Consider the following 16,782-nt stretch of genomic DNA (forward strand, 5'->3'; position numbering starts at 1 on the left):
TTTTTAAACGTTTGCACCCTGCTCTTTTTTCTGTCTAGAATGAGCTCTGATGATAGCTAACTAAATAACCTAACAATTAGTTAATGAAGAGTTTGAAAAATGCTTTATATACTTTTTTGTTAGATTTTTTTTCCTAAAAACTAACATTTTAAAGTACAATTTTATTTTAAACTCATTTAGAGCAAAACTTATCAATTGTTCTCCTTTTAAAAATAGTCTTAAATTTGAAAATGCTATTATTCTATTAGCTGTGTTCCAAATAAAATTTAAATCAGATCTTGTCCCAAACATTCAGCAAGTTTTGGTGATTTTTTTTCCCTTTCCAATGGCACAATAGGAAATATATATAAAACTTAAAAAAATCAGAAGATAAAATTTAAAAAACATAAAATTTATAAAATTTTAAAAAATCAACAGGTAAGCTAGGATTTTTGAATTTATTGCAAATTTCTGCAATATGCAAGTTATATATACATATATATTCATAAATATATCTATACATACACAGTGAACCTCCTGTTATGGTCAATCCTGCAAAACAGACGTCTCTCAATACGGACATGTTTTCAATTCCCTGGGAATCTTCTATGAACAAACTATTATGTACGTTCTCTACAAAGAGGACACTCCCGTACCCTGAAGTGTTATTTTCCATCTCTTCAAAATGGACACCACTTTTTCTAAATTTGAAAAAAATTTTAAAAAAACTATTTCTGCTTTAAATTGCAAGAAAAAAAATATGCAACTTTTCACCATTTTTAAAGCATGTAAATCTTTTGCTTTATCCATAACTAAAAATAGTGTTAAGCTATTTCGCTACTAAAGAATCGATCTTTCGTCTGTCACCTTTCGTTGTTTTTGTAAAGAAAGGAGAGAAAATGATACTGTTCTTGTGAAATAATTCAGAGAGCGGCATCTTTTGATCTTTACATCTGGACGACACAGATTATGAGACCCCTCAAGTTTAAATGACGTCTTAAATGCTCTCAATGCTTCTTCTCTATTGAAAATTTCTTACTCTTTTTTTTTATCAATTTGAAGACTGTATTTAATACAGCTGTTGTAAAAAAGAGAATAGAAGTATAGTCTTTGAAGTGTTCATATAAATTAAACATTTATTCAGACACCTGATAGATGATCAATTGTGAATAATCAACTCCATAGGGCCTCATGACTTAACAGGTATTGCTTTCTTTTTCTGTGACTTATGGGAGGTTTACTTTCAAAGAGGAATGAATAAAGTTTCCTATCAAATGATAGGTAAGTGTTAGGGGATCTAAACCTAATAATTGAAACCGGCTTAGGACTAAAAGCTCCTATTCAGTATATGTCTCACTTGAGTATCTCGATTAACGGGAAAATAATATTCATTTATCTGTAGCTACATCTAGAATTATGTATTTATATCAAATTTCTTTTATAAATCCTTTTTATTTTTTTAAACTTCAAATAAATATTCTTGTAGATAGTTATTGTAAATTATTTATTTCTTTATCTTTGAAAATATTCTAGAAACAATTTATGGTGTTGAAGTTCATTATTAGGGTACCCTTCCCATAAACGGACAACTCTCCTAAATGGACAAAATTTTTGGTCCCATGAATGTCCGCTTATCGGAGGTTTCACTGTATATATATCTTACTATTCCAATGATAAGATGAAAACAGTTTTATTCCATGAATATATTGGCACAAAGTTTTCATAAAGTATACAATAAAAAAAGATATTTAAAATACGAGATAGAGTCTAAATTCTCAGAATGGTCGCCTACATTCATGCAGGTGTTTGCTGGAGGAGAAATACTTTTTTCAGAGGTAGGCAGCACATAAAAAACCCACAGCCATTTGGAATTTTTCTCTGGTACAGCCAACATTAGCTGCAGATAATTTCTGTCAAACAGAATTTGCCATTTGCCAAACTTTGAAATGTCATCTTTAGAGCAGCGTGCAAACATCTAATTCTGCATTTTGTTCAAGAAATCTCCCTCTGAGATTCTCAAGTTGCTAAAAAAAGTATACGGAAACAATGCCATGAAAAAAAGGCTCGTATAATAGATAAAATATACAAACTTCTTCATTAGAGGTAAACTTCAAAAATTCATCAATGAAAATATTTAGAAACTTTTGCCTAATATTTGTAGGAACTTTACTGCCATAATCTGCTGGAATAATCAGTCTAGGCTGTGTACGAGTGGCACAAGCATCTCCATGAAGGTCGCACAAACATTGAACANATGTATAGAATATGTATGGAAATTGTATAAAATTGTTTAAAGCAGCTCAATGTTTTATTAATAAATAACTCATCTATAAATTTATCATACATAGTAAATTGGTTATTAAGAAAAAAATAAATTTGCTAATAAAAACTGTTTTTAATAAATAGTGAAAAAAAACTGTACAGGTTACAATAAAATATGAATAAGAAAACGTAATTTAAGCAAAAAAAACTTATAATTTCACAGGGTTCTCACTCAAACTTTTAAAAAAAAATTCAAGGACTTTTCAATGACTTTCAAGAACCTAAAATCAAATTTTTCAAGGACCTATTCGATATTGTTATACGCTAAAGTACATGTCAACCAGATTTTACAATTACGTAGAAGCAGAAATTGTATATTTTTTAATCATTATGCTTATTTCACAACAACAAAAAATTATTTATTAAATTTATCAGCTAATAATACGAATGGTTGATAGTTACATTGCTGTTTCAAATTACTTTAAAAAATTCCAATTGACCAAAAAAAAAAAAATCCAATTGACACAGGATACTAGCCAACATTTAAAACTAGCCACGGTGCGTCTTAACTGAAATTAAATAAAATGCTCTTACACCTAGAAAATTAGAAGAGATTCTGAATTTACAATGTTCCATGATAATAAAAATCAAAAAATTAAAATAATCTGTGGAGAGATTTTTAAAAAAATCCACTTTGAACATTTTTGCTCACGAAGTACGATATTTCAAAAATGTTAGCATTATTTTATACTTATAAATAGAAGAAAAAAATGACATATTTTTATTAAATATTTATAATAACCGTTTACAATAAAGTTTGTAATTATTAGAAGTTTTTAATTGTTAATTATAGTCGATGAACCACTATTTAAAAAACAAAAATAATAAAAACTTAAATCGACTTTAGTGCACTGTGAAATTAGCACAAGCACTGTGACCTTAAAAATGGCAGCTTCCATCATTCGTGTGTGTACACTAAGTAGAAAAGCATTTGAACCAGGATAAAAAACAAAACTTAATATCACAGCTCTTTCCATCGACGATTATTTTGATTTTAAGGAATTTCCTTTCGTTTGTATAAAGGGCGATGAAGTCTCGGATGCTCCTGCGCTTGGAGTTTACTGCAAAGATGTTCCTACTTTTGTTCAGCATGTGAAAAATAAACAAGATGTACTGGATGTTCACTTAAAAATGGGTATTGATGGAGGAGGTGGATTTTTAAAAATATGTCTTTCTGTACAATCAAATGAGTTGGACTTCGAGTGCAGCAGTAAGCGTGCTAAGTATGATGAGGGGATAGCTGCAAGAAAATTGAAGGATTCTGGAGTTAAACGACTAGTCATTCTAGCAGTCGTTCCGAGGTCACAAGAAAATTATAAGAATGTAGATCAACTCATTTCAACGTTGAATATAACTCCTTTCCACGGCACAATTGCGACCGATTTGAAGTTAGTGAATATCTTAGCAGGTGTAATGTCGCACAGCAGCGCATATCCATGCACTTATTGTTATGCCAAGAAAGATGAGCTAAGCAGCTGTGGCGGATTGAGATCCCCCGAAAATGTTTCATCGTATTATACAAGTTGGCTGATTGAAGGAAAAGGTTAAAAAAACAAAGCGAAAGATTATTTCAATTGCATTCATCCACCTCTAATTGCAACTGTTGGAGGCAAAACATTCCTAGACATTATTCCACCGCCAGAATTACACCTTATGCTCGGTGTTGTTAACACTGTTTTCACGCATATATTGAAAGAGTGTGAAAATGAATCGCTGACATGTACAAAAGCTTGTCACGTTCAGCATGAAATCAGACGAGGATGTTCTGGGTTTAAAGGAAATGCATGCAAAAAAATTGGATAAAGAAGAACTTCTGCACCAGTTTAAAAATCTAGTAATACTGAAGTACGTTAAAGTATTTGACGACTTCAAAAAAGTGGTTTCTGCATGCTTCGGAAATAATCTTAACCAAAATTACAAAGCATGTATAGAAGCTTTCAAAAAGAGCTACATGGACTTAGGTGTCAGCGTCACACCAAAGGTTCATGCAGTTTTTTTTCACATTGAACAGTTCTGTGACAAAAACGGTGAAGGATTAATATTTTTTTGGGAGCAGGCGATGGAGTCCGTACATTTTGATTTCTTAATGTCTTCTTGGGAAATTAATAAGGTTGCTGCAAATCACCCGGGTTATACTAAGCACCTTTCGAGCGCTGTTTGTAGATACAATGCTTCACATGTTTAAATTGATGTAATTATAATTAAATTATGTTACATTTTCATATTTTATCAGCAGTAAAATGTTCAAATAATAAAAGTTTAATAGAATTACAACTGAAAAATCATTATTATATCGTTTCTTTCCTTTCTATTGATATAAAACAAAGCCAAATTTTCCAAAATCGTGCGCAAAAATGTTCAAAGTGGATTTTTTAAAAAATCTCTCCACAGATTATTTTATTTTTTTGATTTTTATTATCCGTTTACATTGTAAATTCAGAGTCTCTTCTAATTTTCTAGGTGTAAGAGAATTTTATTTAACTTTGGTTGAGGCGCACCGTGTAGCATCAGTGAAACTTTTCATGACAAATGAATTAGAATTAATGAAACTGAATGAATGAGTAATGCATATTACATTAAACAAGCATAGTAAATAATTGATAAAGTTTGTGTAATTGCACGGTTTTTAAAATATAAATACTTTTTTTAATATGTTAGATATGTTAGATCAAATTTTAAGTTACAGGAAATGTATATAATTAGATAAATTATCAAAATATATCTATTTAACATATCTGTTTCAATTTAAAAATCAAATTTTCTATGTTCTTACTTAAGAATATCAGTAATGTATTTTGAACATAATAAAATCTATTGTAGAACAATATTTTACAGATACCTAAGACTAACCAAGCTTTATTTTCTTTAAAATATATCCATAAAATGTAAATTTTGTTAATATGCCTAATTTTCACAAATTGCAATTNTTTGTTCACTTTTTTTCCTTTGTATTTAAAAAATAACAACTGATTGAATCGAGAGAATTATTTTAAGTAAGAAAGAAATATTCATGCGAATCTTAAAAAAGTTCTTGAATCAGATTAAATAAGTCTCCTACTGGTGGCTGAGTCAGCCAATCTGGTATACTCCCCATACAAGCTATCATCGAAGGCGAAAGAAAAGGAGACCTCTTCATCGAAGCCACCCTCCCTAAAATGCTCTCTTCTTGTTTCCATAGCACCAGACTGCCGCAGACTTTGTGGCGGACAGAGTACCTATCGTAGACAAACAGTAGGTCTAACACAAACATATTTATGTTTAATGCATTGATACCCAACCTATTGCCATACATAATTTGAAAAAAAAACTTCTTTTTCCAACCCTGTCTAACAGTGATCAAATCTTTCTGACTAAGCTTAAGCAGATGCATTGTCCATTGACTTAGAATAGCTTTATTTAAATTACAATTTAAATCATGTTTAAATAAATCACTGATTTTAAAATTTACAAAGTATTTCATAAAAAACTTAATTATTATTTTAAATTTCAGAGTTAAAATTTAGTTTAGTTGCTGTGTTAGCAAAATTACACTATCGGTGTATAATTAATTATAGCTTGTTTGAAATGTTTTAAATTTTTTTTCTTTTCTATTTTGATTTTTCAAAATGTAAATAGGAACAAAAGAAAGTGTAAGAGCAAGAATATGGTATAAGAAAATATGAAGATTCCCAAGAAAATATAGTATAAGAAATGCCTTTAATTACTAGAGAAATCTGAATAACATATTAAAGTATCAAATTCACTAATTAATGCACATAAAACTTAGTATTGAATATAATTTTTTTCATAATAAATAGAAAAGCAAACCAATATAAAAATTAGCAATCAAATAAGTAATGAATTTGAAAATATTTGACAAATTATACTTACAATATCTGCTAATAAAACCTAACACAATATGTATACATTATGTTTGAAAAGTTAAAAAAACAAATGATTTGTGAAATTAAGTTTGTTTATTCAGAGCTGCTACTTTTCAGTTTACAACTGTATTTCTATTCTATTTTTATTAAAACTGATGAATGGAAAAAATAATAAAAAATAAAAAAAAAAATTTCAGTAGCTACATAATTTAAAATTTAATGATTTATTTTTAATAACGCTTTGGAAATTAATTAAACAAAAACTTTCAAAATATTTTTAAATAATAAATTTTTTTAATGCTTTCAAATACTTGTCATAATTTAAGAAGAAAAAGAAATTAATATTTCTTCATTAAAATCAGTAAACAGCCAATAATAAATTACCCAGGCTGTATGAAATCTTCTAAAGCAGAAATAATATCTTCCTTGAGAGCAAGAATAACCTGTAACACAAAATATATGTATATATATATATTAGGCATGTTATAAGTTTAAAAAGAAATTTAATTAAAACACAAAAGGGTTCTTAACCAGGGGTCTGTCCAGGCCGAATTTACTACCGTTTAGCGGTACCTTAACAAATTCAACTTTAGGAAAAACGGTAGTTTCACAAATTCAATTTTAGGAAAAACGGTAGTTTCACAAAATACTTTTTCTTAAAATTTCATTTTTGTATCCCTTAAGAAACGATAAATCCATATTTTTGTGTTGATTTTTTAATAAAATTTTTAATTTTTCACAAATTACGTCTAAATTTTCACAAAATAGGTAGCGATCAGAAAAACCTAGACAGACCCCTGTTAACACTAGAAAGACTGAAACTTAGTATATTGCCCAAAAGCAGTCAAAGTGACTGCATTGTGAAAGAATAACTATTGAGTAAAGAAATTTGTTTAATTAATTTTTGATATTTATTATATTATATACAGTTACATAACAAATTATCAGTAAATATTAACAATAAAAATATTTACTTCACTTCGCAAAAAATAAAAAAATTACGCAATATTTGTACATTTTTCGCAAATGAAAAAACAGTCAAAATGACTTCCTTCACAATCTAGTGTTAAAAATGAGACATTGAATGTGACAGGTAGGTTTAAATAAAATGTACAATTGTACATTAATTACAAAGACTATCCAACAATTCATTCATGATTGATTTCAATGAATTAATAATTGTAGTATTACAATTATTGTTAATTGTAATTGTAACAAATTATAAGTAGGTATGAATTACCTCCTTAACTTAAGTAGGAATACCTTTGTTTTAGTAGAAATTATTAAAAACTAATAGAATTTTAAATACATTTCAGAAATAAATAAATAAATAAATAAAACCTTTCATGGTAACAGACTTACTTTCAAGTTTTCAGGGTGTTCAAAAGTTGCCCGTAATTGACGTATCATACTAGCTTGTCTTTCTCTATCTTCATCTCTTAAAAGACGGTTTAAATAATTCTTTAATCTGTGCTCATCAATAATATGATTGTTATCTAAGTAACCTAGAGAACAAAATTGAAAAAAAGAAATATAAAATATAAATAAATTTAAAACATACTATTATGGCAATAATATACTAACACATTCTATGGGATTCCTGATCAAGCACTTGAAAAATAAAATGATCTCTGTGGTTTGAGGATATACAACCAAATCTGATGATAAAGCAAAAAGGGTTCACTATTCAAAGCCTGGTAGTCTAGTAGTGATACAAAATAAAAATTGACCTCTCTTTACACTTATAATAATAATAGGCTTTTGCAGTGGTTCAAAATAAAAATCAGGAAATTTTTTGTGAAATACATACATTGCAGATTAATTTTAAGATGGGGAAATACAGGGATTAAAAAAATAGTGTAATATACTTCTTTGAAAATTGTTTCGCGCAGAAAATTTTCTAAATTCTCCGCTACATTTTTAAAAAAATACATGGGGAACACTGATCAAATAAAAAAAAACTGAGAAAGGAAGAACAAGAAATGTGAAATGTGTTTTAAAAACAATGTGATCTCAGTGTATGCATGTACATACGTTGTGAAATCTAGTAAATTTCTTGATTTCAGATTCTTCATGAAGTTTTGAATTATACCGATACCTGCTTTTTACACCATTGAATTATACGCGAAACTCAAATCAATTCCTTAATTTCAATGCGACAATTTTCTTTCTTTCTTTTTTTTTACTTTTTAATGCTACCGAATTACACAGGTTTTTAACATTGTGGTTATTTCTCAGTTAATATTATTTCTACATGTAACATTTAAATTGTGGATTTAAATAACTTGATGACTCACTTGATGCCGCTATTATCGCAAATCCATGTGTTTTGATTCTATTTTTGGCAGTTACTGATATTGATTTTCACATGAATGCTAAATTTTTAAAGCAATGATTCTAATGCTTTTTTGGGGGAGGGAGGATTTATTTCCACACATTTTTTAAAATCCCATATTTTTATTACAATATTATTTTTTACAAAAACCAAATCGGGACACGAAACCCTCATTTAGTACCCCTTTTTTTGAAGAATCAGATTTGCATGATTTCGTCATCAATCTTTTTTCGCCAGGTACTGCTAAATGGATTCAAGAAAAGCGAAAAAGGAAATAATTGGTGTGTTTTGACGTGTTCACATTGGTGAGAATATTGCCCAGGTTATTCGAATAAAAAAAATATTACATATTCACTTTAAAAAAAAATGTATACAATTTTATTTTATTCAAATAGGATTTTTTTTTTAACACAACATTTCTGTTACTTTAAATTAGTAGCGTGTATATTTCTTATTATCAAAAGTATCTTGCAGAAAGATATTAGCACCAGAGAGGTTCGTCACAGAAAACCCCAAAAAAATTCTGCCGCAGGGATCTTGTGTGGATTTTTAGACCAGTCAGAAAAGTAGAATTATTTGAAAAATTGCTGAAGATGTATTTTGGGCCCCATAAAATTATAAGGAAACTGTCTGAAATTACATAAAAATTGGAGGATATCAATGCATCAAACAAACGCAAGATGGCTGATATAGCCTTAATACGTTTTTTTCTGACAGCCGAGATTCTCTCAGAATATCATACCTGTATATCAACAACTCAACAAAAAAAAAGAGAAACGAAGTTTCTGAAGAAATGAGTTTATTTAAAAACATTAGTAATAAAGAACGTATCAAACAGAGTGACGAAAAGAAAGAATACAAAATGATCAACAGAAGCTTAAGTACAGATAACGGGTGACGTCATGATCCACGCAAGAACGACCAACAGCAAATGAAAATAAACTGGCCGATCCCCGCAGACCATGACGTCACCGACGCAAGTTGAATGCATGAGATCGACGACCCAAAATCGAACCTCATACCTTTTAGCCTCTATTTGTCTAACACTTTCAAAGCAATTAGAAGAACGACAGATAACCAAACAAACATTAATTATGACATGCATGACAAGTTAACAAAGGAAAAATTCAAGTAAAGAAAATCCAATTGTTTTGCAATCTGAGGAAAAGCATTCTGAATATCACGGCCCTATTACACGATCGTGCTTTTAAGGAGGAAGCTATGACACAAACGAGTCGGCATGGCCGAGCGGCTAAACGCACTCACCTGGCAAGTCATAGGTCCCGAGTTCAATTCTCCAGATTTCTAACAAGATTTTAGAAGTATGTAAATATGTATATAAGTTGTTTAAGATTTTAGTTATTATTAATTCATTATAGAAGAATTATTTAGTTATTAGAAATTTCTAGAACATTCTCTAACATTAGTTCAGTTTCCTGATTTCACGGTATATAAATTCACGTGCTTCAAGTGGAAACTGCAGTTACCATGTTCCAAGTATTCTAGATGTTTGTTAATAAATCTATTCCACTTGCCAGCGTAAATTTCTCATCATCAATGGCTCGACAGCCCAGGGTGAGCCTTGGCCTTCTTAAGAAATTTTTTCCTTAATTTTTTCTTAAACCAAGGTTTCTATTCCTTTCTACTTTTTCTATGTATATTAATTAAGCTAAATAACAATATGGTGATTATTTACATTTCTCCTAAATGAATTAGTACTACTTTTACATTAATGTTGCCTTTGAATACATAAATATTTTTTCCAATTCATGTTCAGCCGTAGTTGAATAATCACTTATTAGGAGAAATCTTTTCTTGCTTGTTATTTGTTGATTTGTTACGCATGCGCTCTGAGACTCTTGCTAACTAAAATATTTGCCAACATCTATTATATAAATACTAACCAACTACTTGCCAGTCAGTTGGATTAGCGATTCCGCGATTGCATGTTTATTTTGGCCTTTGAGAGTTTCAGGGCGCATGGTTTTCTTTCCCCAACTATTTTGGAAGTATGTTATAATTCAGTTTTTATTTTAAAGTTTTTAATAAATAGTTTATTTTGGCAATTTTGTTTTTACCTCGTTATTCGATGGCTCATATTAGTTAAATTCATGTTAATATTCCCCACAATTCAATTACCATTTATTTTAAATAATTTTTTAGAAACATATTTTAAAAGAATTAATATAAATAAAAAAGAGCACATGGTATGAGACGCCTTAAAAAGTATAAATTTAGTGACGCAGATCATGCATGCTATCATGTAATGTTATTCATTATGGGAATGTAATGAAAGTTTGGCATGTTTTAGAAGTTAAGACCACTGGTCCCATGTCCAAGAGGTCGTGGTTCGACCCTAGTGTAGTACATGGTGACTGATGAAAGTTAAATCTGTCGAGTCACTAAGTCCTCCATGTTCCCATAACAAATCATACCTCTGGGGGTATTGATCTGGGAATTTCCTTGTCTTTTGGATTGGTTCAAAATTACAAGGCTATGGAGTTGAACATTAGTTGTGGTAAGCCCAAAATAGGGTGAGCCGTTCAATGATGGTCATAAAATTACTTGCAGAAAGTTTTTTAATTGAGATTTAGTGTTTGTACAAAATTATTCATTTTATCATTAAATCTGTTATTTTCCAAAAAAAAATTTCAAATAAAAGTGAAAAATTCTTCTAATTGGTTTTCCTGAAACTAAAAAAATATAAGATATGTCAATTTAATTAGAAGAAAAAAAAATCATTCACTATGTCTTACTTTCGTACCAAGAAGATTTCTGTATTCAGAATTATTCTTCCTGGTTGCGAAAAAATTGGAAGTTCAGGGAAGCAATGAGAACCTCCGCAGCTTTCACCATTCGGGTTCTCGTTTGCATTTCAGAACCACAATATTTTCACTTGCAGTGAGAATGGCACCAAAAAAAGTTACAGAAACCATGGCATGAAAGAAACTAGCATGAATCCCAGGTAAACAAACCTTATTTTAAAAAAAATTTCTGAAGTATAAAAATTCTTAAGGAATCATTGCAATACTGGGATATTTCTGTATCGTGCCAAATAGATTTTAAACTTGCAAATTTTTTTTAAAAAAAACATGTAGATGTCACCTGGGGGTGACTACAAGTTATACCTTTCGAATCGGTCCCTTACTGTGATTTCTTTTAGTTTCTCGCGGGCCACTGCCCGAAAGTTTCCAAGATTTGGCGATAATTCTGCAACAGATCACGATACGCAAATCTCCCCCCTGTATGATGAGAATGGACAAATATTTCCCTTAGATCGCTTGAAAACGTAGAAACAATTTTCCTCAAGAAATAAAATGAATCAGCAAACATTTAGATTCAGGATTCAATGGAAGGTCCTTTTGTAAATTTAGTCACAAACATTTTTTTTCACTGTGAAATTAATTTCTATATCTTATGCTTAAGAAAAAATAATTCAACTGTTTGTTAACTTGTGCTGTGATAAAATGAGTTTCCTTAAAGCTATAGATTGTACACTTAAGTACAGTACTGAAAGAAAATTGTGACACCTCACCTGATCGTTTTGGAATGTAATCTCTGTCCCTTGAATTCATGCTCCGATTATAATGAGAACCATAACTCGAACGACTCGAATATTCATTTCTTATTGTATCGGGGTGTGATAGCCTGCCAGGAGATGCTTCTCCACTCTTTGAAAACGGAGGATGAAGCTTCCCACGCTCTTGACGACGAAACACAAGTCCATCCCTACTATTAGAGCGAGATTTTTCGCCATAGGTATCTTTATATCTAGTACATACAGAAGTGTTTGTAGCATTAGTTCGTTCTGAAGAGCTTCGCCGAGAGGGTGTCTCATCTCCAGGCAACTTCTCGTCATCATCACGCCTGATTCTGATGATTTTCTCTCTTCTCGGCTCTTTTGTTCGACTGAATGTAGATCTCTGACTCATCACCTTCACAAGCAGTTTATAATATGATCCTTTAGCAGAAGTAACATCCTTCTACATGTATAAGTCATATAATCGCCATGTTTAGAAATAAGAATGTATAAGTGATGCCATATTTCAAACAAAATTTGTAAAAATTACAAGTGAAATATTAAGCTGTTGAAGGGGCTTCCCTAGCCGAGCGGTATCGCCGGCCAAACGCTGTGCAAAGCGTGGAGATAGCGGGTTCGAATCCCGATGTATTCTTCCTACTATCGATGTACTTGACAAAGGCTTATAAGCCTAAATTGAGCACACAAGCCTGCACGTGTATGTAATTTCTATAAGGCAATAAGCTGTTAAAAAATTAGTACTTTTATAATACATTCGTAGACTTTTGTCCCGCAGTGGACTGATCGTTAAGACACGGTTCCCAGCAGATCACCGAAGTCAAGCATCACTGGCTGCGGTCAGTGTGCGGGTGGGTGGGTGACCACTTGGATCAGTCTGCGTAGGGACCGAGGGTATGGGGTATCGGTCCTCGTTAAACTGTGCTACCGTAAAGTGCTCGACTTCGCGCACAGGTCGTTGGGTTACCGAAGCGGGGGTGCCATCCCCTCCGCAGAGGATCAAAATTGTGATGGCATGTCTTCGGATCATCCTCCGGGATGTTTCCCAGACCGTCGCCAATAGCCCATTGTGCAGCTCTAGTGCGACGTAAATTAACAACAACAATCGTAGACTTTTATTTCAACATAAATACAGAAACAAAAGGGCTTTGAGGGCTTTTCCGTAGCGGCTTAAAAAATGGAAGTTGCTTAGCAGCCGCAAGTAAAAATTAAATAAATAATTCTTATTGGCTGATTTTGGCATCGTCTGTCGCTTAATCGATGTTTAACGTTTAGAAGATTTGGCACAACAGCTTTTTTTATTTATTTATTTATTTTATTTGATTTCTTAACGATATTTTATTTCATTTTAGTAATACTAATTCCCATCGATTTCAATTTTACCAGAATTATTGTGTTTTCTCGTTTCTTTTTGTTTGTTTTTTTAAGTGTCTTTCTGAAGTATAAAAATTCTCATCAAAATTCATCTCATCAAAATTCAAAATTTCCCATCGCTTGGGATTTAGAATAAAAGAAAAAAATACTACAAAAACTGAGCAATAGCGCGTAAATAATAACAAAAAATAGGTTATTTCTATTTATTTATAAATATTACTGGTTTACTTTTTTATGCAATCAAATATAGGCAATTTCTTTAACAATACTGTAAAAAATTATCTAAATTATCTAATAATTATAGACCCCATAGGGGGTACAAAATGTGTATTTAAAATAGTGCATTAACATTGAAAAGTGCCGTCGAATTTCCATGTTTTAATGCAAATTTTAAATAAACATTGTGTACCCCCAATGGGGTCTATAATTATTTCCTGTGGTAGGGTACACTATTACCGAGAAATATAATACGTGATCCAATTAAAATATTATGGGTCAATATTAAGGTCCGATATCGGGCATTACGTTAACGTTGAAAAATGACTTCGCGCTTCCTAATTTTAAAGGATTTTAGATGGCGAATTTCCTCATTTTAAGCTCCTCCGAACACTTATTTTAGATACGCATACATAGTAAAATACAGAGCCTGCTTGTGCACCCCCTAATTGACTTATAATTACTTCCTCTGGTAGGGTACACTATTACACGGGAATATAATACGTGGTCCAATTAAAATATTATGGGTCAATATTAAAATTAAAAAAAAAATTGAAAATTTGTCCGTTCTTGGGATTCGAACCCAGGACCCCTCCCTTCAGTAGAGAACTTGCTTGTCTGGTGGCCTACCTTCCAGTCCACGGAGATACGAGAAGCCTACCACAGTTTCGCTTCAAAAGCTCTCTCCTCTCATCTTCGCAATATACCTTTAGTGGCCCACTGTGACCCCCCTAACTGGAATATAAAACTTCTCTTCGGCAGCCTTGTTTGGACCATAGACCCCTACCTAAGGTCTGAGTTTGAAAATTATACCTTGAAATTAAAGGAGCTAGGGGATCTTGAAATTTGAACCTTTCTCGATCCATTTTATTTTTTTATTCTTTTTTTATTATTCCATTACGCTTTCTGGGCTAGATTTCACTCACGAAAAACAGCCCATGCATGCTAGAATATCCAATATGTAACAAAAGAAGTCAAAAAAGAGCAAATAAGCAGATTTTCCTGGATTTTTCCAGTTTTTTCCCATTTTCCGAATAAAAAAAAATTATTTTCTACAAGCAGGACATTCCAGAATATCGAAAAACCCATAAAAAATAATATAATTTAAAATAAAGAGAAAAAATTTTTTTTTTCTGAAAGTTTGTCCGTCCCTGGGATTCGAACCCAGGACCCCTCCCTACAGCAGTGAACCTGCTTGTCTGGTGGGCTACCTTCCAGTCCATGGTGATACGTGCCGCCTACCACAGTTTCACTTCAAAAGCTCTCTCCTCTCATCTTCGCAATATACCTTTTGGGGCTCACTGTGATCCCCCTAATTGGCCTATAAAAATTCTCTTCATCAGCCTCGTTTGGACCATAGACCCCTACTTAGTGTCCGAGTTTGAAAATTATACCTTGATATTAAAGGGAGCTAGGGGGTCTTGAAATTTGAACCTTTCTCGAGCCATTTTATTTTGTTATTCATTTTTTTTGTTATTCATTTTTTTTATTATTCCATTACGCTTTCTTTGCTAGATTTCACACACAGAAAACACCCCATGCAAGCTAGAATATCCAATATGTTACAAAAAAAAGTCGAAAAAGAGCAAATAAACTGATTTTCCTGGATTTTTCCAGTTTTTTCCCATTTTCCCAATAAAAAAATTTTATTTCCTACATGCAGGACCCTCCAGAATATCGAAAAACCCATAAAAAAATAATATAATTTAAAATAAACAACAAAAGAAAGAAAAGAAAATTTTTTGAAATTTGGCCGTCCCTGGGATTCGAACACAGGACCTCTCCCTCCAGCAGTGAACTTGCTTGTCTGGTTGCCTACCTTCCAGTCCGCGGTGATACGAGAAGCCTACCACAGTTTCGCTTCAAAAGCTCTCTCCTCTCATCTTCGCAATATACCTTTAGGGGCTCACTGTAATTGGAATATAAAAATGCTCTTCATCAGCCTTGTTTGGACCATAGACCCCTACTTAGGGTCCGAGTTTGAAAATTATACCTTGATATTAAAGGGAGCTAGGGGGTCTTGAAATTTGAACCCTCTTGGATCCATTTTATTTTTTTATTCTTTTTTTTTTAGTATTCCATTACGCTTTCTTTGCTAGATTTCACACACAGAAAACACCCCATGCATGCTAGAATATCTAATATGTTACAAAAGAAGTCGAAAAAGAGCTCATAAACAGATTTTCCTGGATTTTTCCAGTTTTTTCCTATTTTTCCTGTAAAAAAAATTATTTCCTACATGCAGGACATTGCAGAATATCGAAAAACCCATAAAAAATAATATAATTTAAAATAAACAGTAGAAAAATTTTTTTTTTGAAAATTTGTCCGTCCCTGGGATTTGAACTCAGGACCCCTCCCGACTGCAGCGAACTTGCTTGTCTGGTGGCCTACCTTCCAGTCCATGGTGATTCGTGAAGCCTACCACAGTTTCACTTCAAAAGCTCTCTGCTCTCATCTTCGCAATATACCTTTAGGGGCCCACTGTGACCCCCCTAATTTCTCTGTAAAAATTCTCTTCGGCAGCCTTGTTTGGACCATAAACCCCTACTTAGGGTCTGAGTTTCAAAATTATACCTTCATATTAAAGGGAGCTAGGGGGTCTTGAAATTTTAACCCTTCTCGATCCATTTTATTTTTTTATTCTTTTTTTTTAGTATTCCATTACGCTTTCTTTGCTAGATTTCACACACAGAAAACACCCCATGCATGCTAGAATATCCAATATGTTACAAAAGAAGTCGAAAAAGAGCTCATAAACAGATTTTCCTGGATTTTTCCAGTTTTTTCCTATTTTTCCTGTAAAAAAAATTATTTCCTACATGCAGGACATTGCAGAATATCGAAAAACCCATAAAAAATAATATAATTTAAAATAAACAGTAGAAAAATTTTTTTTTTGAAAATTTGTCCGTCCCTGGGATTTGAACTCAGGACCCCTCCCGACTGCAGCGAACTTGCTTGTCTGGTGGCCTACCTTCCAGTCCATGGTGATTCGTGAAGCCTACCACAGTTTCACTTCAAAAGCTCTCTGCTCTCATCTTCGCAATATACCTTTAGGGGCCCACTGTGACCCCCCTAATTGGCCTATAAAAATTATCTTCAGCAGCCTTGTTTGGACCATAGACCCCTACTTAGGGTTCGAGTTTGAAAAT

At 32.0% G+C, this 16,782-nt stretch overlaps 1 protein-coding gene across 3 annotated transcripts in view; it reads right to left on the reverse strand.

The window, feature by feature from the left end:
• Positions 1–12,642, reverse strand: part of LOC107437418 (serine/threonine-protein kinase Smg1) — a 174,688-nt gene extending 162,046 nt beyond the window's left edge. For 2 of the 3 annotated variants that reach the window (XM_043051732.2, XM_043051731.2), the window contains exons 1-3: positions 12,035–12,642; positions 7,527–7,669; positions 6,549–6,607 (exon numbers count right to left, since the gene is read on the reverse strand). In XM_043051732.2, the coding sequence (XP_042907666.1) occupies positions 6,549–6,607; positions 7,527–7,669; positions 12,035–12,431 (599 nt within the window). In that variant the 5' untranslated portion in view covers positions 12,432–12,642. The remainder of the gene's footprint in view (positions 1–6,548; positions 6,608–7,526; positions 7,670–12,034) is intronic. The other variant, XM_043051733.2, reaches the window with a different exon arrangement.
• Positions 12,643–16,782: the final 4,140 nt, after the last annotated feature.

The sequence above is a fragment of the Parasteatoda tepidariorum genome, chromosome 2, assembly GCF_043381705.1.
Source record: "Parasteatoda tepidariorum isolate YZ-2023 chromosome 2, CAS_Ptep_4.0, whole genome shotgun sequence".
Lineage (NCBI taxonomy): Eukaryota > Metazoa > Arthropoda > Arachnida > Araneae > Theridiidae > Parasteatoda > Parasteatoda tepidariorum.